The sequence below is a fragment of the Macrosteles quadrilineatus genome, unplaced genomic scaffold (genome assembly GCF_028750875.1).
Source record: "Macrosteles quadrilineatus isolate MER2022 unplaced genomic scaffold, UCM_ALF_1.0 Scaffold_7__1_contigs__length_78375512, whole genome shotgun sequence".
Classification (NCBI taxonomy): Eukaryota; Metazoa; Arthropoda; class Insecta; order Hemiptera; family Cicadellidae; genus Macrosteles; species Macrosteles quadrilineatus.
Genome location: NW_026542600.1, coordinates 72483754 through 72504229, shown reverse-complemented (window position 1 = coordinate 72504229; position 20476 = coordinate 72483754). Strand labels below are relative to the sequence as shown.

Below are 20476 nucleotides of genomic sequence, written 5' to 3'. Positions count from 1 at the left end.
TGAAACACACACTTTATAATGGTAATATTTTTATTGGTGATATCTAGGTTATAAAAACACCATAACCTAAAAATAGCAAAAAAGTGTCCGGGTCTAGCCGGTTTTACGGTATTTCACAAATAAACCGAAGAAATAAAATAAATCAATCATAAAAGAGAGAGTAGTACTTTGTTTTCCAGTTACCTACTATTAAATAAATTGCAAAACTAAATTGTTCATGTAATAAAAACCACTCACAGAACATAGCCTACTGTTAACATGCTTTTAAAGCTCAAAGTCCTTAAAACTGTTTTAAAATTTATACTTATTTTTCAGTTTTATTTCCTTTACATATTTTCTTTAGTTAAATTGCTTTATAATATTTATTTTAAATAACATTTTTCAATAAAAGTTAGTATGCATTCAAAGTTTGTTCGATCACCCTACATATTTCTTCAAGCATTTGAGATTGTTTGTTGATGTATCTGTTTGGCTTGGGATCAACAAATAAACACATTCTTGACTCAATGTATACAGTGATATTCTGGATCTGTTAACTGGCTCCCAAGGATAGCAAGAGCCCGTCGTTGAAACTCCGAACGTATATGAATAATTTATTCAAATTCAATTGAAAAAAATCTGTTGTCTATTTACATAATTTTTACAGTAATAGTAGCCTATTTTAGAGTGCATATTTACCAGTTGCCTGGTTTTTAAGTACATCAAATTGAGCTTAAATAGAACCTTATATTTGCTAAAAAATAAAAGTATCCTGCAGTGTGACCATCATTTTTTTAAAGGTCGCATGTTACTAAAAGTAGTTGTTGAGTAAAATATACCATACAAGATGCTATTGCTTTTATACATGAAGTAACAATGTACATATTAGCTTATCAACTTATTTGACAAACAAATTTCTCATTATAAGCTATGTTTTGATATGTATCAGTAATTTGAGCATATCATAATCATCATTAAATAATACCACCTGCTGCAGCAAACTGCAGACTGAGCAAATTCCCATTTGTTCCACTGGATTTTTTATTAATATTTACATAAATATGTAAAATTTAATTCTCATTTTAAATAACATTACTAGGTATAACAAGTACTTAGGTTCCCAGCAATAAGCATAGGCCTACCTCTTCTCTATAAAAAAAACATGAGGATTTTAAATAAATGTAAACATTTTTGGATTTTCTCCGCAACCTTTAATTGTACAAAAACACTTCAGTAGACTATACAAATTTTTGTTTTACCGCTTGGAGACTGAATATTCTTTGACATAGCATGACAATCAGAACCCAATTATAAGGTTTTAGTATAAAATCCATAACAAATCTGTTGCCTGACCCACATGCAATTTGTCTTATTTTACTCAGAAATTAATTTCCTTTCAAATAACATAAGTTTTTAATCCATATAAAAATATATTTATTTTTATCCTAAGTAACAAAAAAATTTTTTTTTGAAAGCAAGGTTCAAAAACATTTTGTATTTTGATTTTGATGTGCTAGAGATGTATAATTGCTATTCATGTATACCGTATTAATTTTCTACGTGGAAATATAAAATATATTTGTGTATCTGTTATACTTTTTTTAATTAGGTAGGTATATTTTTTGTAAATCACGACAAATATGAAAATTAAGTCATTTTTCACTATCTAACCAAAAATTAAAACAAGTCAAGATATTTTCTCTTGTGATTACTAGACTGCATAACAATTATAAACAATAAAACTAGTGAAAAGAAAAATAATAAAAACAATGGAATCTTACCATAAACAAATTATCTATCGCACTCGATTCAAGTTGGCTGAGGTACACAAATCCAGGATTTCATATACAAATTTCATGTTCATTCACACACAACTTTTCCTAACTAACTTTTTCAATAAACTTAGGCTAAGTTTAGCCTAACCTACATAATATTTACACTATTTACAAGTTTGTTGAGGTCCTTTCTAATAACTGGACGTAGTGTGGTAGGTCTCGAAACATCCCTCGAGATGGAGTGGCTTTTGGCATTTCTTGCATAGCCACCTAACTTCTGATCGAAGTTTGTTCTTTTAACCTTATAACAAACTTTACAATTCCTCGTGGGAAATTTAGAAAACAATTAAATAAAAACTGAACAATACACATACAATCACTCATTGTAAACAGTAGTAACGTAGTTACGTATCACAAAACGTAGTAAAACACTTTTGTTGCTCTGTTCAACATTTGAAATTATGTTTTAAAATTAACTTTATTAGGTTAACTTATTGAAAAATAAATTTTAAGTTGTGCTTGTTTCTAATGATATACAGTAAACTCGCAATTATCCGAGAGGGGTTATCTAAGGTTGTTAAAGGCCTAAATCTATTTTTTAAATTTTCAGGCGGAAAACAATAATTAGGCCTACTTTATTATTGTATGTTTTTGTTCTAAGAAAAGTAACAATTGTAATTTGGGATTTATTAATCATAATACTTGAAATAACCATTAATTATTATTTAAACTTAAGAATAGAATAACCTAGAAAATGAAAAATCACACTGTACTAGGTTGGCCACCAGTTGGCCGAGCCATCTACAGAACGTAAACACGTGCATTGGCAGTCATGTGGTTACGATTTTTTGATGTAGACTGTGACCGTGTTTTCGGTGGGGTGTTCGGAATCTAAATCGATGCCCAAAATAGTTCAGTCTGCGCGGGTTCTTAAATTTCCAGGGGTCTGTCGAGATTTGTTTTTACCTAAACAAGGTCGCAAGAGTTTTGTTTGCAGGAGTGAGAAGGCTCAGAACTCTGTCCAGACTCAAAACACCAAGGTTTATTCTGTACTTCCATAATCCAAAACAAATAAAACAATCTTCTCTCCTTGTTCAATACGTCGTTTATTATGTATAAGGTCAAACATTTTTAGGTGTCTATTTTTGACCGTTACACACTCCTCTGTTTTCGTAAAAAAGACCAGTAAAAAAAGACGTATACTTGCTGCAACTCAACAGAAATCCTAATCTTACGGAAAGTTCCCTCTCCATGGGCAAACGTAACCTTTTATATTTTTTATTTTTTTTTTGTATTTTGTATTTTATTATTTTGTTTTGTTTTTTTTTCCGCTGGTGGCATAGGTTAGCTATCCAAGCCTTCCGTGAAAATTTCCAACCGCATTGTAACCGTCTTCTTCGGCCCTCCAAATAAATTTTCTTCTTTAACAGTCAAAATAAATAAACAGACCCCCTGGGGTATAAAATCAAACAAAACTTCCTTCTTCTATTCGAGTTCATCTCGCCCGTCTCGGTGATCAGCCAAATGGTTTGAACACGGGTAGGCCCAGCCTCTTCATGTTGACTCGTTTCCTCGACCCATTGTCAACCGTCACCCACATCTTCCTCCTTTTCATCCTTGGCTTCTGGCCAGCCGAGCGGTTTACACGAACTGTCGCCGGGTCCCTTGGAGGATACCATTCCTCCTAGGTTAGCGGAGGATACCCCCGCTTCGGTCGTGAGTCATCCATGCCGGCGCAGCTGGGGTCTGGCCTCCCTAGACAACTTTGCACCACCGGAATAAGCAGTTTTCCTTCCGAGCCCCTCGTTTCTCCCTGGCTTCCTAGATCCATAGCCTCCGGGTGCTCTTTTACCGGTGCTTCATTTGGTAGCAGCTCTTGGGTCTCTGATCGTTCTCGGGGCGTCTTCACCCGATCACTAGAGGCGTCAAGGATGGCTTCTAACAAGTCAGCCTCCGCGTCAATGGACAAGGCTGGGGAGGTTGGTCTTCCGTCTCCGGAGCATGAGGGTTTATCTACGACAACGAAGTCATGTTCCGCTTCCATCGAACCACAGACTTCGTACATATCTACGACGTCCTTGAACGGGTCTTCTTCGTCTCCGTCGGGGTCGATTTCGAGGTTTTCAATCTCTTTGACCTCTAATACTTCCAGCTCTTCTACGGTGGAGAACCCTTTGACCAGATGCATCTTTTGCAAATCCTCCAACATCATCGTCATCTGCTGCTGCAGACCTCTCTGAAGCTCCCCTTCGGTGTAAGTCGCAGGTGGTCCTGTGAAAAGGTCTTCGGCGGGTTTCGCTCGCTCGGCACCAGCGGTCTGCACTCTATCCCTCCTCAGTACAGTGGATACCCATTTTCTAAGCTCCTTGCTGGATGGGTCCTTCACGGTTGTGGGATCTACTCTCGTGACGATACAATTTGCGTAATAGCAGAGGAAAAACCCACAGTCAATGGTGTTTGACTGCAGCACTAAACCGCCCGGATTCCCTTTCAGGGTCCACTCTCTGCGGTCAATTTTATGGCCGATCCGGAAGGTCTCCCATTCGATGTAATTGACGCATTGCCGAAGTCGTGAGGGATATTCCTGTCCCAGAGTCAAAGCTCCTGATTAATTTCTCCTTTATGAAAGCGGCCACCAGATACAAATGGCCTCTTCCCGCGGACTTCCCATCCGACTTCTTTGGGGCGGGGACATGTATGGGAAACAGTAGGACATCATAGGACAAAATATTGATCTTCTTGATCCACCTGGCGACTCGCGAAAATCCCCCTTCATCGACGGCCTTGGAAAATACCGTCGGAAAATAGTGGAAACTAACGGCCCCAGTAGTTCTCCCAGCCTTGTTCTGCAGGGCACGGAGGAAATCTTCGATGACTTTGTCACTACACAGACTTCTCGGGGAGATTTCCGGGCGTTTCGTCACTTCTCCTTCCTTCCTTCCTAATTACTTTCTACTTCTACGTTGGCTACTCTACTCTTCTAGCACAGATAAAGCTGCAAGCAAGCTTGCGAAATTAGGCAAGCAGTGCAATAAGCTACGTACTACTTAAGCATACAAAATGGAATTACAATTTACGATCCCACCTACATGCTATCCTTACTTAATTACGGGCGATCAATGATGTATCGGTTTCCCATTGCCGTCGTAATCCATCGCCGGTTCTTCAGCGTGGGGCAAAGGAAAAGGGGCAACACGTGGTCAAACATGTTGAAAAGGAGAATTCGATATTTTCGGGCGCCAGCCAAAAGGCAAAAATGGTCATATGTTCTCAACAGTTAACGATGTAGGGTCCCTGTTCGGGCGCCAAAATGTGACCGTGTTTTCGGTGGGGTGTTCGGAATCTAAATTGATGCCCAAAATAGTTCAGTCTGCGCGGGTTCTTAAATTTCCAGGGGTTGGTCGAGATTTGTTTTTACCTAAACACGGTCGCAAGAGTTTTGTTTGCAGGAGAAGGCTCAGAACTCTGTCCAGACTCGAAACACCAAGGTTTATTCTGTAAGGCTCATCATCACCAACTCCTTTCATTACTACTTCCATGATCCAAAACAAATAAAACGATCTTCTCTCCTTGTTCAATACGTCGTTTATTATGTATAAGGTCAAACATTTTTAGGTGTCTATTTTTGACCGTTACAAGACATGATTTAGTCAAGCTTTAGTTTAGGTCAAACTCAACAAAATGTAATTTTATGCCTTTTAAACTAGGAAGATCCACCTTATTGTTCTGTTTCAAATATTATAGTGTATTGGTTTAACATAATTCTCTGTGTATGAAGTTTTTCAAGACAACCGAAGAAGTGTTGAGCATGTTTGTATCATTGTTTTCTTTAATAACACTACCTTAATTAAAAAAAAGATTTGGGCCTACATGAAAATCTCATTTGATCACTTTTTATTTGCCAAGTATTGTTAAAACATTAATTTTACAAGTATTTGACTTCCTAATTTGATACCTAGCTAGGGGTTATAGCTTCAAAATATATGCGACCTCTTTGTTATCCAAGATTCTCTGTAAACGAGATAGTCTCGGTCCCAACAACCTCAGTGTACTGTGATTATTAATTAAAATTCGGTCTTATGCAGGAATCATACAGCACTTGGGAAAGATTAAGGTTAAGATACTACCTTAAGTAAACAATATTCTGAGTGATTTTTTTGCACAAGCAGAAAATTATTTTCTGTTTGTGCAAAAATCACTGTTTTTTTCCAACAATAGTTTTATGTACCTACTTGAGTAGCTGTCCACTTCATTATAGAGTGCTCTTCTCCCTCTGTGTCTCTCTCTCTCCCTCTCTTTTTCTACTGTGTTTATTTATAGTGTATAGCACTCATGATTGGCCACAAATAGAACAGGGCATATGGGCAGGTTTTAAGACCCACACTTCAGATAAGGTTTAATTATATAGTTTATGGGGAATGATATACATATAAGGATATTTTTAACTGCTTAGTACTTTAGCTTAAACTTTGTAAAACAAAACTTACACTATCCCTCTAAATCATAAGAAATTACATTCTACAAGGTAAATGTTTAACCCTATAGCTGGCAGTCATTTAACTCTGTAGTGGCAAGGATTTTTTAGGCGCCGCCCAACCATTTTTTAAAACACTTAAAAAAAATATATAAATAACCCAGAAAACACATTATATTATATATCATTTTTTTCAGCAAAAAACGAGGAATAATATTATATAAATTTTAGATATGAAATTTTAATTTACAAAAAAGATTTTTTAGTATATTTACTAAGCGTAAACTTTTTTTATTTATATATGCATATATAATTCCGTAATATAACACAAATCAATGAACTCAAGAAAATTTTTCAAAATATACAAATTGTGCAGAATTCTATGAGGAAAAGAATGATATATAATACATGTACCTTGTTTCTAAAAAAAATACATATAACAGTTTTTATTACCATATACATATTCGGTGTACAACCTACACTAGGCCTAGTACTTGAATTGCATGTCTCCTCGCTACTTAGAATTGGAACTCACTAGATTGGTCACAGTAGTTACAATCATTCATCTTGAAGTGAAATCAACTCACATTTCAATAAAAAATAAAACTTATAACGAAAAAACACCGAAACTAACCAAACACAACACAAAATAAACAACAACAGACGCTGGTAATAAGCGATTGCGTCATCATGACAATGTCGTCAGCTTTATTTTCATAGAGTTTTAAGTTTTCCCAAAGGCGTATAAATAGTTTAAATGCACATCAATTGACAGATTATTCATTTCTGAACCAATAAATACTATATTAAGTGAATTTTTTTTCATTTTCGTGCAAAATTGGCGATTTCCGTTAGCTGCCGTTTCGGCCGCGGCGTAAATCGCCCGATATCGGGCGCATGCCAGCTCGAGGGTTAAAGTACGGTCAAGTTTATTAATCTTTCAATGAGAGATTACTGAGACTGCAACTAGTTTTAATCGAGCACTATCTAATTTGATTTATTTTTTAAAATTAAAATACCGTACTCATTATTACAATGCCAGAATTGTTTTTCTTGCACACAAATGAATGACAATAATTAGAGTAAGATATGACATTGAAGATTTAAATAATTAAAAACTGTTAAAAAACTTTTGATACTATACAGGGTTTATTCTAATAAGTGATACAAAAGGTGTTACCAGTAGAACTCTAACTATATTAACTCCAGCTATCAATCTACTTACAGATAGAAAAAAACACAGTAGATAATTAGAATCTTAGAAGGCCGAAGCCGTGATCACAGGAAAATCGTAAAACTCTCTTGCGGTTGATTTTTCATCATCTCCCGCGGCCATGAAAATATCATCAACGTTTTTCATGATCACAGCAAAATCTTGCACACCTTCAACAGTCTTGCAGAAATCATCAACGTCTTCTGCAGTCATGGGAACAATGTCATATTTTTCCGCCACTGCAGCAAAATCTTGAAAATCTTCCTCCTGTTTTGTAGACATCATCATTGTCAGGAGTGATAGACACCAGCCCGCGGTCACGGAAAATCGTCTTTCGCAAACACTGCGAAAGCTTGAATTTTTCTTTTGCAAAATATTTGCAGACACGTTTTGCAATCGCAATAGTAAAAGCTCGGCTCAACTCTGCCTATTATCACAGAAAACGTACTACTATACCCAGAATGCCAACCGCATGGTAAAAAGCATTAAGCGGTTTGAGAGAGCTTTGCCTGTCAATCCGTAGGCAGCGCCACCAGCGTTGCTATGCTATTGCATGGCAACGCTGGTGGCGCTGCCTACGGATTGACAGGCAAAGCTCTCTCAAACCGCTTAATGCTTTTTACCATGCGGTTGGCATTCTGGGTTATAGTAGTACGTTTTCTGTGCTATTATCTGTAAAACACCACCAAATCTGGTAAAAATCCAACTATCCGAATTTTCGATTATCTGAATGTGTCTCAACTGATTGGAGTTCTACTGTAGTAGTGACCAGCAAATATTTTTTTCCTTCTGCTGAGAGAATAAAATTGTTAGAAGATATTTGGTGTTCAGTGAACCTGTTTTCATATACAGACAGTACATTATTTCTGTTAGAAATTCAGCTAAAACAGGATTCAGTAAATTTAGTGTAGACTATTTTAGATTGTTTTTTTAATTGTGGGTTCCGTCAGCTATCACGAGTATTTTATATCAATTCCAAGACCTGTTCTTAAATAATTCGTACATTTTAATCCTGCATGCCAAACGCAATATACATTTATGTCATATTTTAAATCTGACAGCTAACAGTGTTTTTCTCGCTATGTATTTAAGGCTCTATTTCTTTTTAGGTTCTCCTAGTAATAATTCTCATTGTAACTATCATCATAAATGTTGTGTTCATTTTGGATACCAGCCAGAGACTTCAAGGGGAAACTTTTCATTCAGGTAATTCTTATAATTTAACAAAGATATTACAAAATAAAAAAGTGATAAGCTAGTGTAGTCAATTACTTGGGCATAAAGTGATTCTCTTTACACAACCTTTATTTTAACTACCTAGGACGCCAAAGTCGGAAAATGAGCAAAAGTAAAAACTACAGTTTTGGTCTGTGTGATACACCACAATTTTCATCTTCATTCTGCACCATTCTTTAAGCTGATTAATTCTCAATGTGTACATTTCTTACACTGTTTACCCTTGTAAGTTAGCTCCCAAAATAGTTTCTGTCTTGTTTTTCTAAATCATTACTACTTACTGAATCATCAGCTGTTAAGCCTGGTTTACACGGGTCGAGTATTTCAGACGAGTTATTCGGCCCAGTTACTAGGCCCAGTTGTTGATTTGTTCAACTCGCCCGGTACTTTACTAGACTGTCTACACGCATTCCTATTTCGAACAGTGACAGTGTAGGCACAGAGAAGTAATTTTTATAATTTCTGTATGTTCTGTGGTGTAGGGTATTCCGTATACCGTAGCTTTCGTGTTAAATGTTTGAGTTTAAAATGGGACTTCAAGAGTTTAATGCTGAATTTATAAATTAATTAAATCACTGAATTAGATTATTAGAATTAAAACTGAATCACCCATTAAATTCAGGGGTTGCTTAAAATTTTTTTTTTTGCAAATACTGTACGATAGACCAAAGTGGAAGGTGATATTCTAAAAGAATAAGATTTGTTACAAATTACTATACCGGTACTGCATTTCTTTAAAATAAAATATATAGGTAACCAAATAAGTTGCCTCCAAATAAAAAAATGTGAAAACACCGTTTTCAATTTTTAGGGAGTGAGCTTTCTAACAACCCATTGATCAATAAAATCGTTCCAGTAGAACTGTAGAACTTAAGTTGTACAACAATTTTGAAAACTGAATTTTATAAGAGTGAGTAGATTTACGAACAGCAAGGCAATGCAACACAGGTCCAACTGTTCAACTGAACCATTGAGTATTGAGGTTGATTAGGCATCATACACTACTGAACTAACTCCAAAAATACTGATCGTTGTGATTGACTCATTGTCAGCGACCACAAAATAAAAAAAATATTTTTATTCTGTGGTCGCTGGACTCACTTGATAGCAGTAAACAGATGTTTTGCGGGCAAATCATGGTGGTGGGGGTAGCTACTGGGCCGAGCAACTCGGTTTTCAACTAAATCACTCGACTCGCTCTCTACTGACCTCTTTTTATCAACTCGCCCGTTGTTCGACTCGCCTGCATGTCTACACCAAGCGAGTTAAAGAGCGAGTGGCAACTCGCACACTGACTCGCCCGCCGTACTCGACCCGTGTAAACCAGGCTTTACTGTTGTAATACTCCGTCAAGACTATCATAAACTCAAAGTCAAATTTCTGAAATTTTCCTACATTGCAATTTGACTAAATGTTGATATATAGTAAGCACACTACAAATCAAAAGCATCATTGAGATTCGCTGGATTTTTTTCAATCTTAAAAACCACTTAATCACTGCAATGCATCTATTGAAAACAAAACAACCATTTTAGTATATACAGTAACGGAAATATATTTGAATGTTTATATTTTTGTTGTAACTGTTATTGTAGGGTCAGATGAGGATATGGACTCCAGAGATGTACCAGGACCTGAGTTGTCACAAGCTCAGCTAGATGAGACTGCCCCCAAGATGCTCACCATAGAAGTGCTGTCAAGCCAGTCAAGAGTGGCAGTTTCTGTTGATAGTGCTATGGTAAGTAGGCATATAGTGGAACCTTGGTGAAAAGACCCTCAATAATAAGTTATTCTTGATAACAAGTATCATTTTCAAATTTCCTTGATTTTATACTACCTTTAAGCACCTGTTATGGCAAACCTCAATAAGAAGTTAACTTTGAAACAAGTCATATTTTAATGACCCCCATGAGAGCCTTGTTACCGAGGTTCAACTTTATATCTATTTTCAAGCACTAGATGTTCAAGTTTTGGTTAAAAAAAATGTAAAATTTAATACTCAAAAGAAAATACAACTGAACATAAATGGGAATGGGAGGTTGGATTGAAGGGGTTGGAGATTCAGATTCAAATAACTTAATTCAATATACATACATATTGTTTTCTATGAATGGCATCAAGACTAAAACTTATGACTAAAACTAAAAAGAATTTACACTTCACAGCTCATAATAGCTAAATTAAATATAATACAAAAGTCAAAATATTACAAAATATTATTTAGAAATAATAATAAAACGAGTTATCTGACTATCTAAGTTGGTAACAAAGTAAAATATACACATAATTTAATGGGTGGGAGGGGGCCAATACATTTAATACTACATCATTTATTTTTTTTGTTTAGGATGTAGAAAATTTTAATATTTTCACAGGACAAAATCCGTTTATATTTTTATTTCATGGGAAGTGATAACATAAAGATTAAATCACTAAGTGCTGTACAATAGTTGATGTAATTTTAAATAAGAACTAAATAATTTATAATTCTGCTATCAAACATAGCTATTCAAATATGGTATATCCCATGGTATAAGTATTGAGGATATAAGTATCTTTTATTCAGTTTGCAGCAAGTTTCCATTCTGTGTATGAAAAATCTCTTTAAAAATGTAGTTAATAGTGTTATAACTTAAAACCCAATATCACTAAACACCTATTGTTATTCCTAATTGTTTAAGATTGTCACATAGCTTAGAGCACACAAACACAGCTCTCATTGCCGCTCTAGAGTGGGAATGACCATTCTCGCTCTCTAAATCAGATTTTAAAATTAATGTTGCTACACCAACCACAGCTGCTGGTTTGGTACTTAACCAACCGGTAAGCAAATAACTAACCTAAAAAATCAAATAACTAACCTAAAATTCAAACAACCTAAATGATTTAGATAGCCTACAGCTAAAAAGTTAATCTGCATGTTATGACAAGTTAATTATGGTGGTAGGAAAAAATCTTGTGTGTATTACGAGCACAAACAGTCATTGCCACTCTCGAAATGTATGGCCACACTCAGCTAAAGCTCTGTGCGGTTATTTACAGTTCTCGAGCAGCAATGAGGTACTCTGTGCTCTTAATACACAAACAGATTTTGTCATCGTGAGTGGGACAAGTAGTGAGCGAAGTTAAAATTTCAATTTCACTGTAAATGACAACTGAACAACCCAAAATTGCAAGTTAGGTAAACAAAGTAAAAATAGAGAAACCAGCAGATTTGTGAACTAATTCTAGTGAACAAAATGACAACTGTAAATAAATATAATTCAACAAAAACAATTGTTCCTCCAGATTTTAGAAGATGCAGAGAAGACGGAAGGTAGAGGCATTCATGTTCTTGTTCTAAACCAAGCAACCGGCAGTGTGATGGCACAGAGAATATTCGACACCTACTCCCCTCATGAAGATGAAGCTATGGCACTCTTCCTCAATATGGTGTCTGATGGCAGAATCATCATCTTTGCAATCAAGGTTCATTTTTAATCTCGCACTATTGTATTTTTTTTAACCTTAGTATATCTTGAAAATGTATATTAGTTGGGACAAAACCTGCATTAATTAAAATACTTCCGCCCCAGCAAACCTGCAGACTAAGGGAATTAGAATTTGTCTGATTGGATTTTTACAAAAATGTTTTCATAAACAAGTCATATTTATTCCTTATTTAAATAACAGTAGATTTAACAAGTACATAGGTTTGCTGCTATGGGGAAGGAAAAAAGTTTTTGTCGGTTAGCGAATTCAATCTCAGTCTATCCAGGAAATACATAAAATCCTTTTGAATAGCTTCGTTGATGAGTTATCAACAGGGCCACGCTTTTACGATTTAGTAAATAATTAATAAAATTAAACTGTTACACACACAAGGCCTGATGTGACCCAAGGCAGCTGAGTTGCAAATGCTGAGTTTTAGTGAATTGGTTTAAAATTTTAAAAATGGTCTCAGAGATTAAAATATTTCAATTTCATAATTTGTTAAATAAGCTGCAGAAGAGAAATTTTGAACTTAATAACAAAACAAAACAAAAACTAAGCACAGAAAAAAACATAACAGGTTACATAGCCCACCCACAGTTTTAATTTTTAAGTAAATTGCGTCCACAGAGGATAGTTAATATAAGCAGAAATTAAATAAAGTAAACTTAACAGCCTTAAAATATAACTTTCCTACTTTGTTTCCAATTAAAATTCAAACTATATAAAAAATAGAGTAGGGCCTACGATTATAAAAAAAGAACCTTTACTTTACTTTTTTGTTTTTGGTAAGTAACATTGGTTATCGATGTTTAATATAATGGTTTAATTACCTTCAGTCTCCAGTTCAAAGTAAGTCGATTAATGCGACCTAGGTTTCAGCACGACGTTGTGCTATCATCAGGCTTCCAGTCGAAAATGTTCAGTCCATTGGACGTTGTTTAGTAAAAACTATATACAGTTCACAAGACACAAACACATACACATTTACCGATAGGTATTTACAAGGGGAGAACGAGTACATTTTGTCAAATCACCGGCGACGAGTGACATCCAAGCCACAACTCAGGACATCTTATGATGTCAAAACTATTGATGTTTGTTTTTCAACTCATTCACTGGTTAAACATTGACCTTGAACGGCAATACATAGTATTAATAATTTTAATAATATTCAACGCTGTCACAATTTTATGGGATTTTGGTGCATAATTTTGAAATTGAACTCTCTATCACATGCAGCCGAGTTACCCCAACTACCAAATTGTCGATGGCTGAGTTTTTAAGACTACTTTAAGCAAAATAATAGGCCTTTGCAAAACTATCAAGTTGTGAGCCTTTTAACCTGATTTCACAGGATGAAGGAACATTCCAAATGAAGCAGCCTGCTAGAGAACTTCTGCACAGGCTGGGGTCTCGACGCGCTCAGCTTATCTCTTGGCGAGACATGTGGGCGATGGTGGCGCAGAAGGGCGTCCGAATGTATGGGGAGTCCTTCAGCAAGAGTACGGACTTCAACACATGGGGTGCTTCTGTGTTGCTGAGGGTCCAAGTTCCTTTGGTGTCTGTTGAAGGTTTGTGTTTGTTTTACATTACACTTTTCTCATCTCATTACCTCATTCCTCTAGAAACCTCATTAACCCACATTATAGTAGGCCTATCCATACAATTCACAATGGTATTATTTCAAAATTCAAGGTTACAATACAAGGTTTACTAAGTAATAAAAAAATATTAGATAATTATGTGGCTGAAAAACTTGAATATATGAAAGGTACTGGGAACAACATATTGTCTGTAAATTTGTATTAAGGAACACCAACATAATCACTCATTCAGGATCTGTTTAAATCTGATACTGCAATTATTTTCATAGAAATGCAACAAAAGAAAAGTCAACAGGAGCATTTGAAAGTAGTGGATAAATTATGTTACCTACAACAAAAAGTTGTACAGGGGTACCTACTGTAGCTCAATGTATGAATAATTTGTCAGTAGGATAAACTGTTTGAATTAACTTGTAAAATTGAAACATCTTTAGCCTCTGGATCATGTATTTTACAAATAAAAGGTTGAATACCTGTAGGTGATCTGGGTTTAGGTCAGCGACCCAGGTTTTGATCCTAAAGGTTCATTTTCAAGCTGTCCCCAGTTAAAACTTAAAACATACTCCAAATCCTCTTCTTAACTGGCAAGAGTCGTTAAATAAACAAAACACAAAAACGAAAACATTTTTTTTTAATTGGCCAAATATAAAATTGACTCGGTACGATTAGCCGGCAAAAGATGAGTAATGACTCTACACCACGCATGCTACCGTATCAGTATTATATTTGACCAATATTTGTTTAATGTTTTCGTGTTCGTGTTTTGTGTATTTAACGTCTTCCCAGTTATGAAGAGGATTTTGAGTATGTTTTAAATGGTGACAGCTTGAAAATGAATCTTTAGGTTTGAAACCTGGGTCGCTGACCTAAACCCGGATCACCAACAGTACTACAGATACTTAACCTTTTATTTGTAAAATTGCTTATCAATGGTAAGAAAATTTGTAAAATAAATTATGTGTATACAAAAAAAACCCGATGGAACATTAATTCAAAGCTGAAATTTAAAACTTGAAACCCAAGCTTAATGACACATTAGCCCAGATAACCCCTCAACAATTTTCTAATTAGCATCTTTTTCTCATCAGGCTCAACATTAATTATGAAATGTACTTAAAGATTGATACAACTCCTACAAAACGTTTTCTGATTATGACGCAAATACAGAATGACACTATAATTGGATTAGCATAGAGTAAGAATATGATATTGTATAATCAACTGTAAAGTTAACTTCAACACATACCAATCATTATTAGTTTATCATAGGCTCAGTTAAATGTTCTCTTAGTAGCCTATATTTTACAGCTCTTTAGAATCAAAAGGCTTGGATCTAATTATTTAGGAGGGCCTACATACAATGTTTGAGTTAAAAACAATCAGGTAACTCAGGTAATCATCAGCTAAATCAGGTAAAAATAGGAAAGTCTCTATCATAATTCTGGTTCATAAGATTTATGTTGCATAAAGTATACAACACAATTAAAAAATATAGGGATGAAAAAGGTATATTTAAACCCAATCACCAACAGTTGATTACAATGCACGGACAAAAATGCAATTACATGATTTAAGATTGAGACTAAGTTCATAGATAAAAAGAAAGATGCAATAAACCATGCTTGTGTTTATGTCAATTGAAAGATAAAATCAACTTTGTGATAAATATGTTTACATACCTTATAATCCGACAAACAGCTCAATTTATGTCACAGTTGCTTACATGTTTCGGCTTGTATCTATCTGCCATTGTCAAAAAACTGCAGTTGGATGAAGAAATCCTTGTCATTGTTTACTAATATACATAAACATACACACACAAAAGGGACAAAGACATTTACAAAACAAATACAAACTATGAATAGGCCTATAACAATAAATGTATGGACGTGCACCGCGGTGAAGGTCAGAATGCAATAGTCCTTAGTGGGAGATAATTTTCATAGTTGAATTTTAAAAGATTTTACAGAAAATTGGTATAGTATATGCTAAATATGTTCAAATATTATGTATCATTTACAGAACTAAACAATATTGTAAATATTTTTGTACAGAGTTGTGAAATAATGTAATGTGTAAATTTATTTGCAAAATGATTATACAGCAGTCCTCCTCTTAACCGACCCTAATGGGATCAGACCTAGGTTGGATAACTCAAAAGGCAAGAGTCAATAAAAGTTCTTATTTTAATAACTTTGGTACTGTAATATTAATTGATGCTTTCAAATCTATTGTAATACAGTATAGAACTTTTTGTCAAAATTAAATATGCAAGCAACCATTTTGTTACAAGACAGGATGTTTATTTATAGCCTCTCACTGTAGGGTCGAGTCACAAAAAATATTTTGACCTTGAAGTTGTTAACCCCCCTCCCCTGCCCTTCCTACAAGTTGCATTGTTTTGTTTGTTTACTCTAGCAATAACATAACTCTAGGTTATATTACAAAAATAGCAGCTGTTTTCTGAAACATAAATCTTTGGAATGAATACAAAATAAATTAAGTTATTCTTAGACAAATCCACATCCTGTGGAGATAAGCGTATGGTTCCCATTGCCGACTGTGAGAGCGGAAATGCCGAGATTCCTAGATAGCAGCGGTTAAACCGAACTGCTGTCAAAGCAAGGTCAGTTAAAACAAACCGTAATATTTTACTATCGAGGGCGGATAGTCCGATTATCGGTTAATACGGTTAAGAGAGGGTCTACTGTATTTTGATTTTATTTGAGTAAATAATTGTTATTTGGTCATGCTATTCTTCCAGAGAGTGAATGTGAATGGGAGCAAACCGAGGAAAACATTCGTAGACAAGAGTTCTGCAATCACATTGAGGGCTACGGCAGCGTTTGTAGCTGCGCAGAGCCTGCGCTGCTCACCTTTGACCCTCCTCCCGTAAGTATAACATCCATCATAAACATAGTATGGTGGCTTTTATAGACTTAGCAAGGGCATGGTTAGTGGCTTAGCGCTAGCAGGTTACAGACGGTTTTTATTCACCTAGGATGAGTTAAAAATAAAATACTTCATAAGCTGCTTAAAGATACATCCTCAACCAATGTGAGATATCAGTCTAGAATGAATAGCTGTTTTTACTCATCTACCTGAACTTTTCCATCAATACACACAATGTACTTGTCCAAGTCCCAAATCACATAGCGGTTTTTTTAAATTCAATAGAACTTTGATTATTATATTTTTCACAGTTCACCTTTTTGTTAGGTGTGTCACTAATAATTTGAAATCTATGAGGCTCATCAGACCCGATTTAATAAAACAAGAGAATTTCAAAGGTTTAATTCTGGATTTAGTGGTATGTTATAATAATGATACTTACTTTCTCATTTAACTAAAGAACAATATTAATAAGTCGCTAGATCGGGAATTTTTAAAATATTGCTAGGATAATAGATGTCAAGAGTCACTCAAGACACAATTTGTGAGCATAATTTAGTCAACATCCATAATCCTAAGTTATAAGTTAGGATACTACTTATAACTTATAAGTAGTTATAATTTATAAGTAGTGATATGTCGATCGATAACAAAATTGATCAATTCTTAATACCAATACGCAAAATATCAATTCTAAATTCTCGATAGGTACCGATACCATTTTTTAAAAATTTACCTAATTTTCTCTATGGATTGGTTATACTACACCAACCCCTGTTTTTATTTCCTACCTCCAAAAAGTAACTTTGGGGTATTGGGGTGTTTAAAGTACAGTAGGGCTTTAAAGGAAAAAAATACCTACTGCAGCAACGAAAAATTATTATAAGTAGCCTAATTAAGATTAACCTCTTCTGAACTGATTAAATAAATACCTTCTACGGTAAATGAAGATCTAAAAAAAAATCAAAAAGAAAATTGAATTATAACTAGGAGTGTGTCAGTCTGAGATTTTTGACCTAGCCAAACTCGAGGTAATATCATGACCACCTCCTCGTGGAGACATCATCATCGTCTTCTGCGATCACTGCAAAATCCTCAATACATTCCTCAGTCATGGAAACATCATCACTTTCTTCCGCAGGCGTGGCAAAATCCTGATTATCGCTTAGGGGTAACAGAAACATCATCATCCTCTCCGGCGGTCATGGAAAAGTTATCAACAGCTTACACAATGACGTTAAAATACAGTCTAACCTTGATATAACGAACCTCGGTATAACGAATTTCTTGATATAACAAATTATTTTGAATCCCCTAGAACTCTCCATAAGACACAATGTATATTTTACCTCTACATAACGAACAAACCATAACAACGACCTTGATTTAATGAATTTTTCATGATTTCGGCTAAAATAAGACACCTCAATACAACGAATTTATCATTGTCAGAACCTCTACATTGCGAATTTAACCTCTGCATAACGAATTGTCTACGTCTTTCCCTCGATATAACAAATCCCCCACCCAATTATTGTTTTGGGAAAATCTGTTTCTTTATCAAATTAAATGGAAAGGTCACGTCATCGCTTGCGCTAACATTCGTCTGCTCCGTTTTACATCTTTGTCTGCTGTCGCTGCGCGCGCTATGTTGCAACTGAGAACTGATTTCATTCACTGAGGACTGATGATGACGTAATGTTTAGTAAGCTGTGATTGGGCGATATGGGATAACTATGGTGAATTGTACAATTTTTGGATAAAGAGAAAACTAAGAAAGAATATAAAAACAAAACCAAAGAGAAAGAATAGCAACATCGTTATTTTAACATTCCTTTTACGAGTGTTTTTATTATCCTTAAGTTGGCTATGATTATACACTTTTATAATGACTTATCTAATAATTTATTGTTTTCAATACGATTTGTTCTGTTTCAAATAGCAACCAATGCTATAGTTAATGATTATTATTGACATTCCTCTGTTGTGATAAATCAGTACTGTACCGTAAGTAGCCTACCGGCCTATCGCGAGCAGTAGCTTACAAAACTTTCTACTGTTTTGTTTTGTTCTTTACATGGTTTATGACTACACAATACAGTGTTTGGCTAGGTTTTAGGAGGGTTAGAACGAGCTGTGATTTTAAACTTGCAGTTTTTAACCTGTACCAAGGTCAATGCCATTGTCATGATTGCGCAATATTCAAGATCCCTCCCCTTTATTATGCTGGATAATTTAGGTTCTACTGTACAATGTAAACACTGTACTGTAAAGTATTGTAGCCTATGCTACTTTAATTGTATTTTAATGAGGTCAAATCCCGACATATATTGACCGACGCTGGTTCTGAACCTCGACTTAGCGAAATTCCTGCAAACCTAACCTCTATATAACGAACCTCGTTTTAACGAAATCCTTGATATAACGAATATTCAGTTCGGTCCCTTCAGATTCGTTATACTGAGGTTGGACTGTATTGAATATCTCCCATTGTCGTGTAGACATTATTATCGTCTCCCGCTGTCACGGCAAAATCTTGAATATTCCTCGCGGTATTGGAAACATGATCATCAACTTCCTCCATGATCGCGGCAAGAGTCTGATCATCTCCAACAGCCGTGTTGATATAATTGTCTCACGTGGATGTGTAGACATCATTATTGTTTCCTTTCTCCTTCAATTGCTGCAGAATCAAACATCTCTTGTGGTCAGTGAACATCCTCATTGTCTCCCGCGGTAACAGAAATATCATCACCCTTTTCCATGATTGGGGCAATATTCTGATCATTTCCTGCCGCCTTGTAGACACCATCTTCGTCTCTGATGATTGTGGCAAATTTCTGATAATTTTCTGCTGTCGTGTAGACGTTGCCACTGTCTCTTGCGGTCAAGTATCGAATCGAGGTATCAAGAATCGGTATTGAGAAAGAGAATCAACACATCCCTATCTATAAGCTATTTTGTCTCATTACAACTCAAAATGCCTTAGGTAGTAATAGCCCAGGTGTAGTCTTTGCAAAATGAAAATGTTTACATGTTTTTAATCCAATCTAAAATTTTATCTCAATCATATCTTACACTTATAGAGCTCTTCTTACTCTTGCTGTACTCTAAGACAGTTCTAAAGCAAACACAATCCACAAAAAACATAAGCACATGCAGTTTGCAGATTTGTTGCTTGTTGGTTGTCTTGTTTCTTGTGCTTTGCTACGGGTCTGTTTCTATTTGTGCTCTATGTGCTGGTGGTGGTTTTGCAGATTGAGGAAAGCAAGGTCGCAAATGTTCCAGTAGCCATCATTGCCAGCAATCGACCTCATTATCTGTATAGGTATGTTCATTGGATTTTATTTGGCTTCTGTGAATTTGCTTGTGTCAAATGTTTTTACCTCTTATTTAAGTTTGTATTTGAAACTGTTGTAGTTATATTGTTTTATATGGTAACATATATTAAATGGCACCGTTTAAAATGGTATTTTAATTAGCAGAGTAAAAAAAATTTAAGATTTAGGTGGACACATAAATTCTGCTCTATATTTTAATTTTCATATTGAAACATGCATTGCTGCTGCAAGTAAAATGATAGGGTTTATAGTCAGACAAAATACAAATTTTAGGAACATTGAAACTGTATGCTTTATCATTCGGTGGCGAGATCAAGATTAGAAACCTGTTCCTTACTTTGGAAACCAAATAATTTACAGTTTAAAGATGCTTTGGAGAAAGTCCAGAAGAAGTTTTTAAGATTCCTGTTTCACAAATGTTTTCAGTATTTATACTTCCAAAGTTCCATACTAGGATTTGTTACAACTGTTTGGGCTGCAGAGACTAG

The 20476-nt window shown here is 35.2% G+C and overlaps 1 protein-coding gene across 1 annotated transcript in view; it reads left to right on the top strand.

Annotated features, from left to right (window-relative positions):
• The window catches only part of LOC128998641 (protein O-linked-mannose beta-1,2-N-acetylglucosaminyltransferase 1-like), a 45129-nt gene that overhangs the window by 7692 nt on the left and 16961 nt on the right, over window positions 1–20476 (top strand). Inside the window, exons 3-8 of the mRNA XM_054424865.1 lie at window positions 8551–8647; window positions 10273–10415; window positions 11966–12145; window positions 13506–13722; window positions 16520–16647; window positions 19905–19975. Of these exons, the coding sequence (XP_054280840.1) occupies window positions 8551–8647; window positions 10273–10415; window positions 11966–12145; window positions 13506–13722; window positions 16520–16647; window positions 19905–19975 (836 nt within the window). The remainder of the gene's footprint in view (window positions 1–8550; window positions 8648–10272; window positions 10416–11965; window positions 12146–13505; window positions 13723–16519; window positions 16648–19904; window positions 19976–20476) is intronic.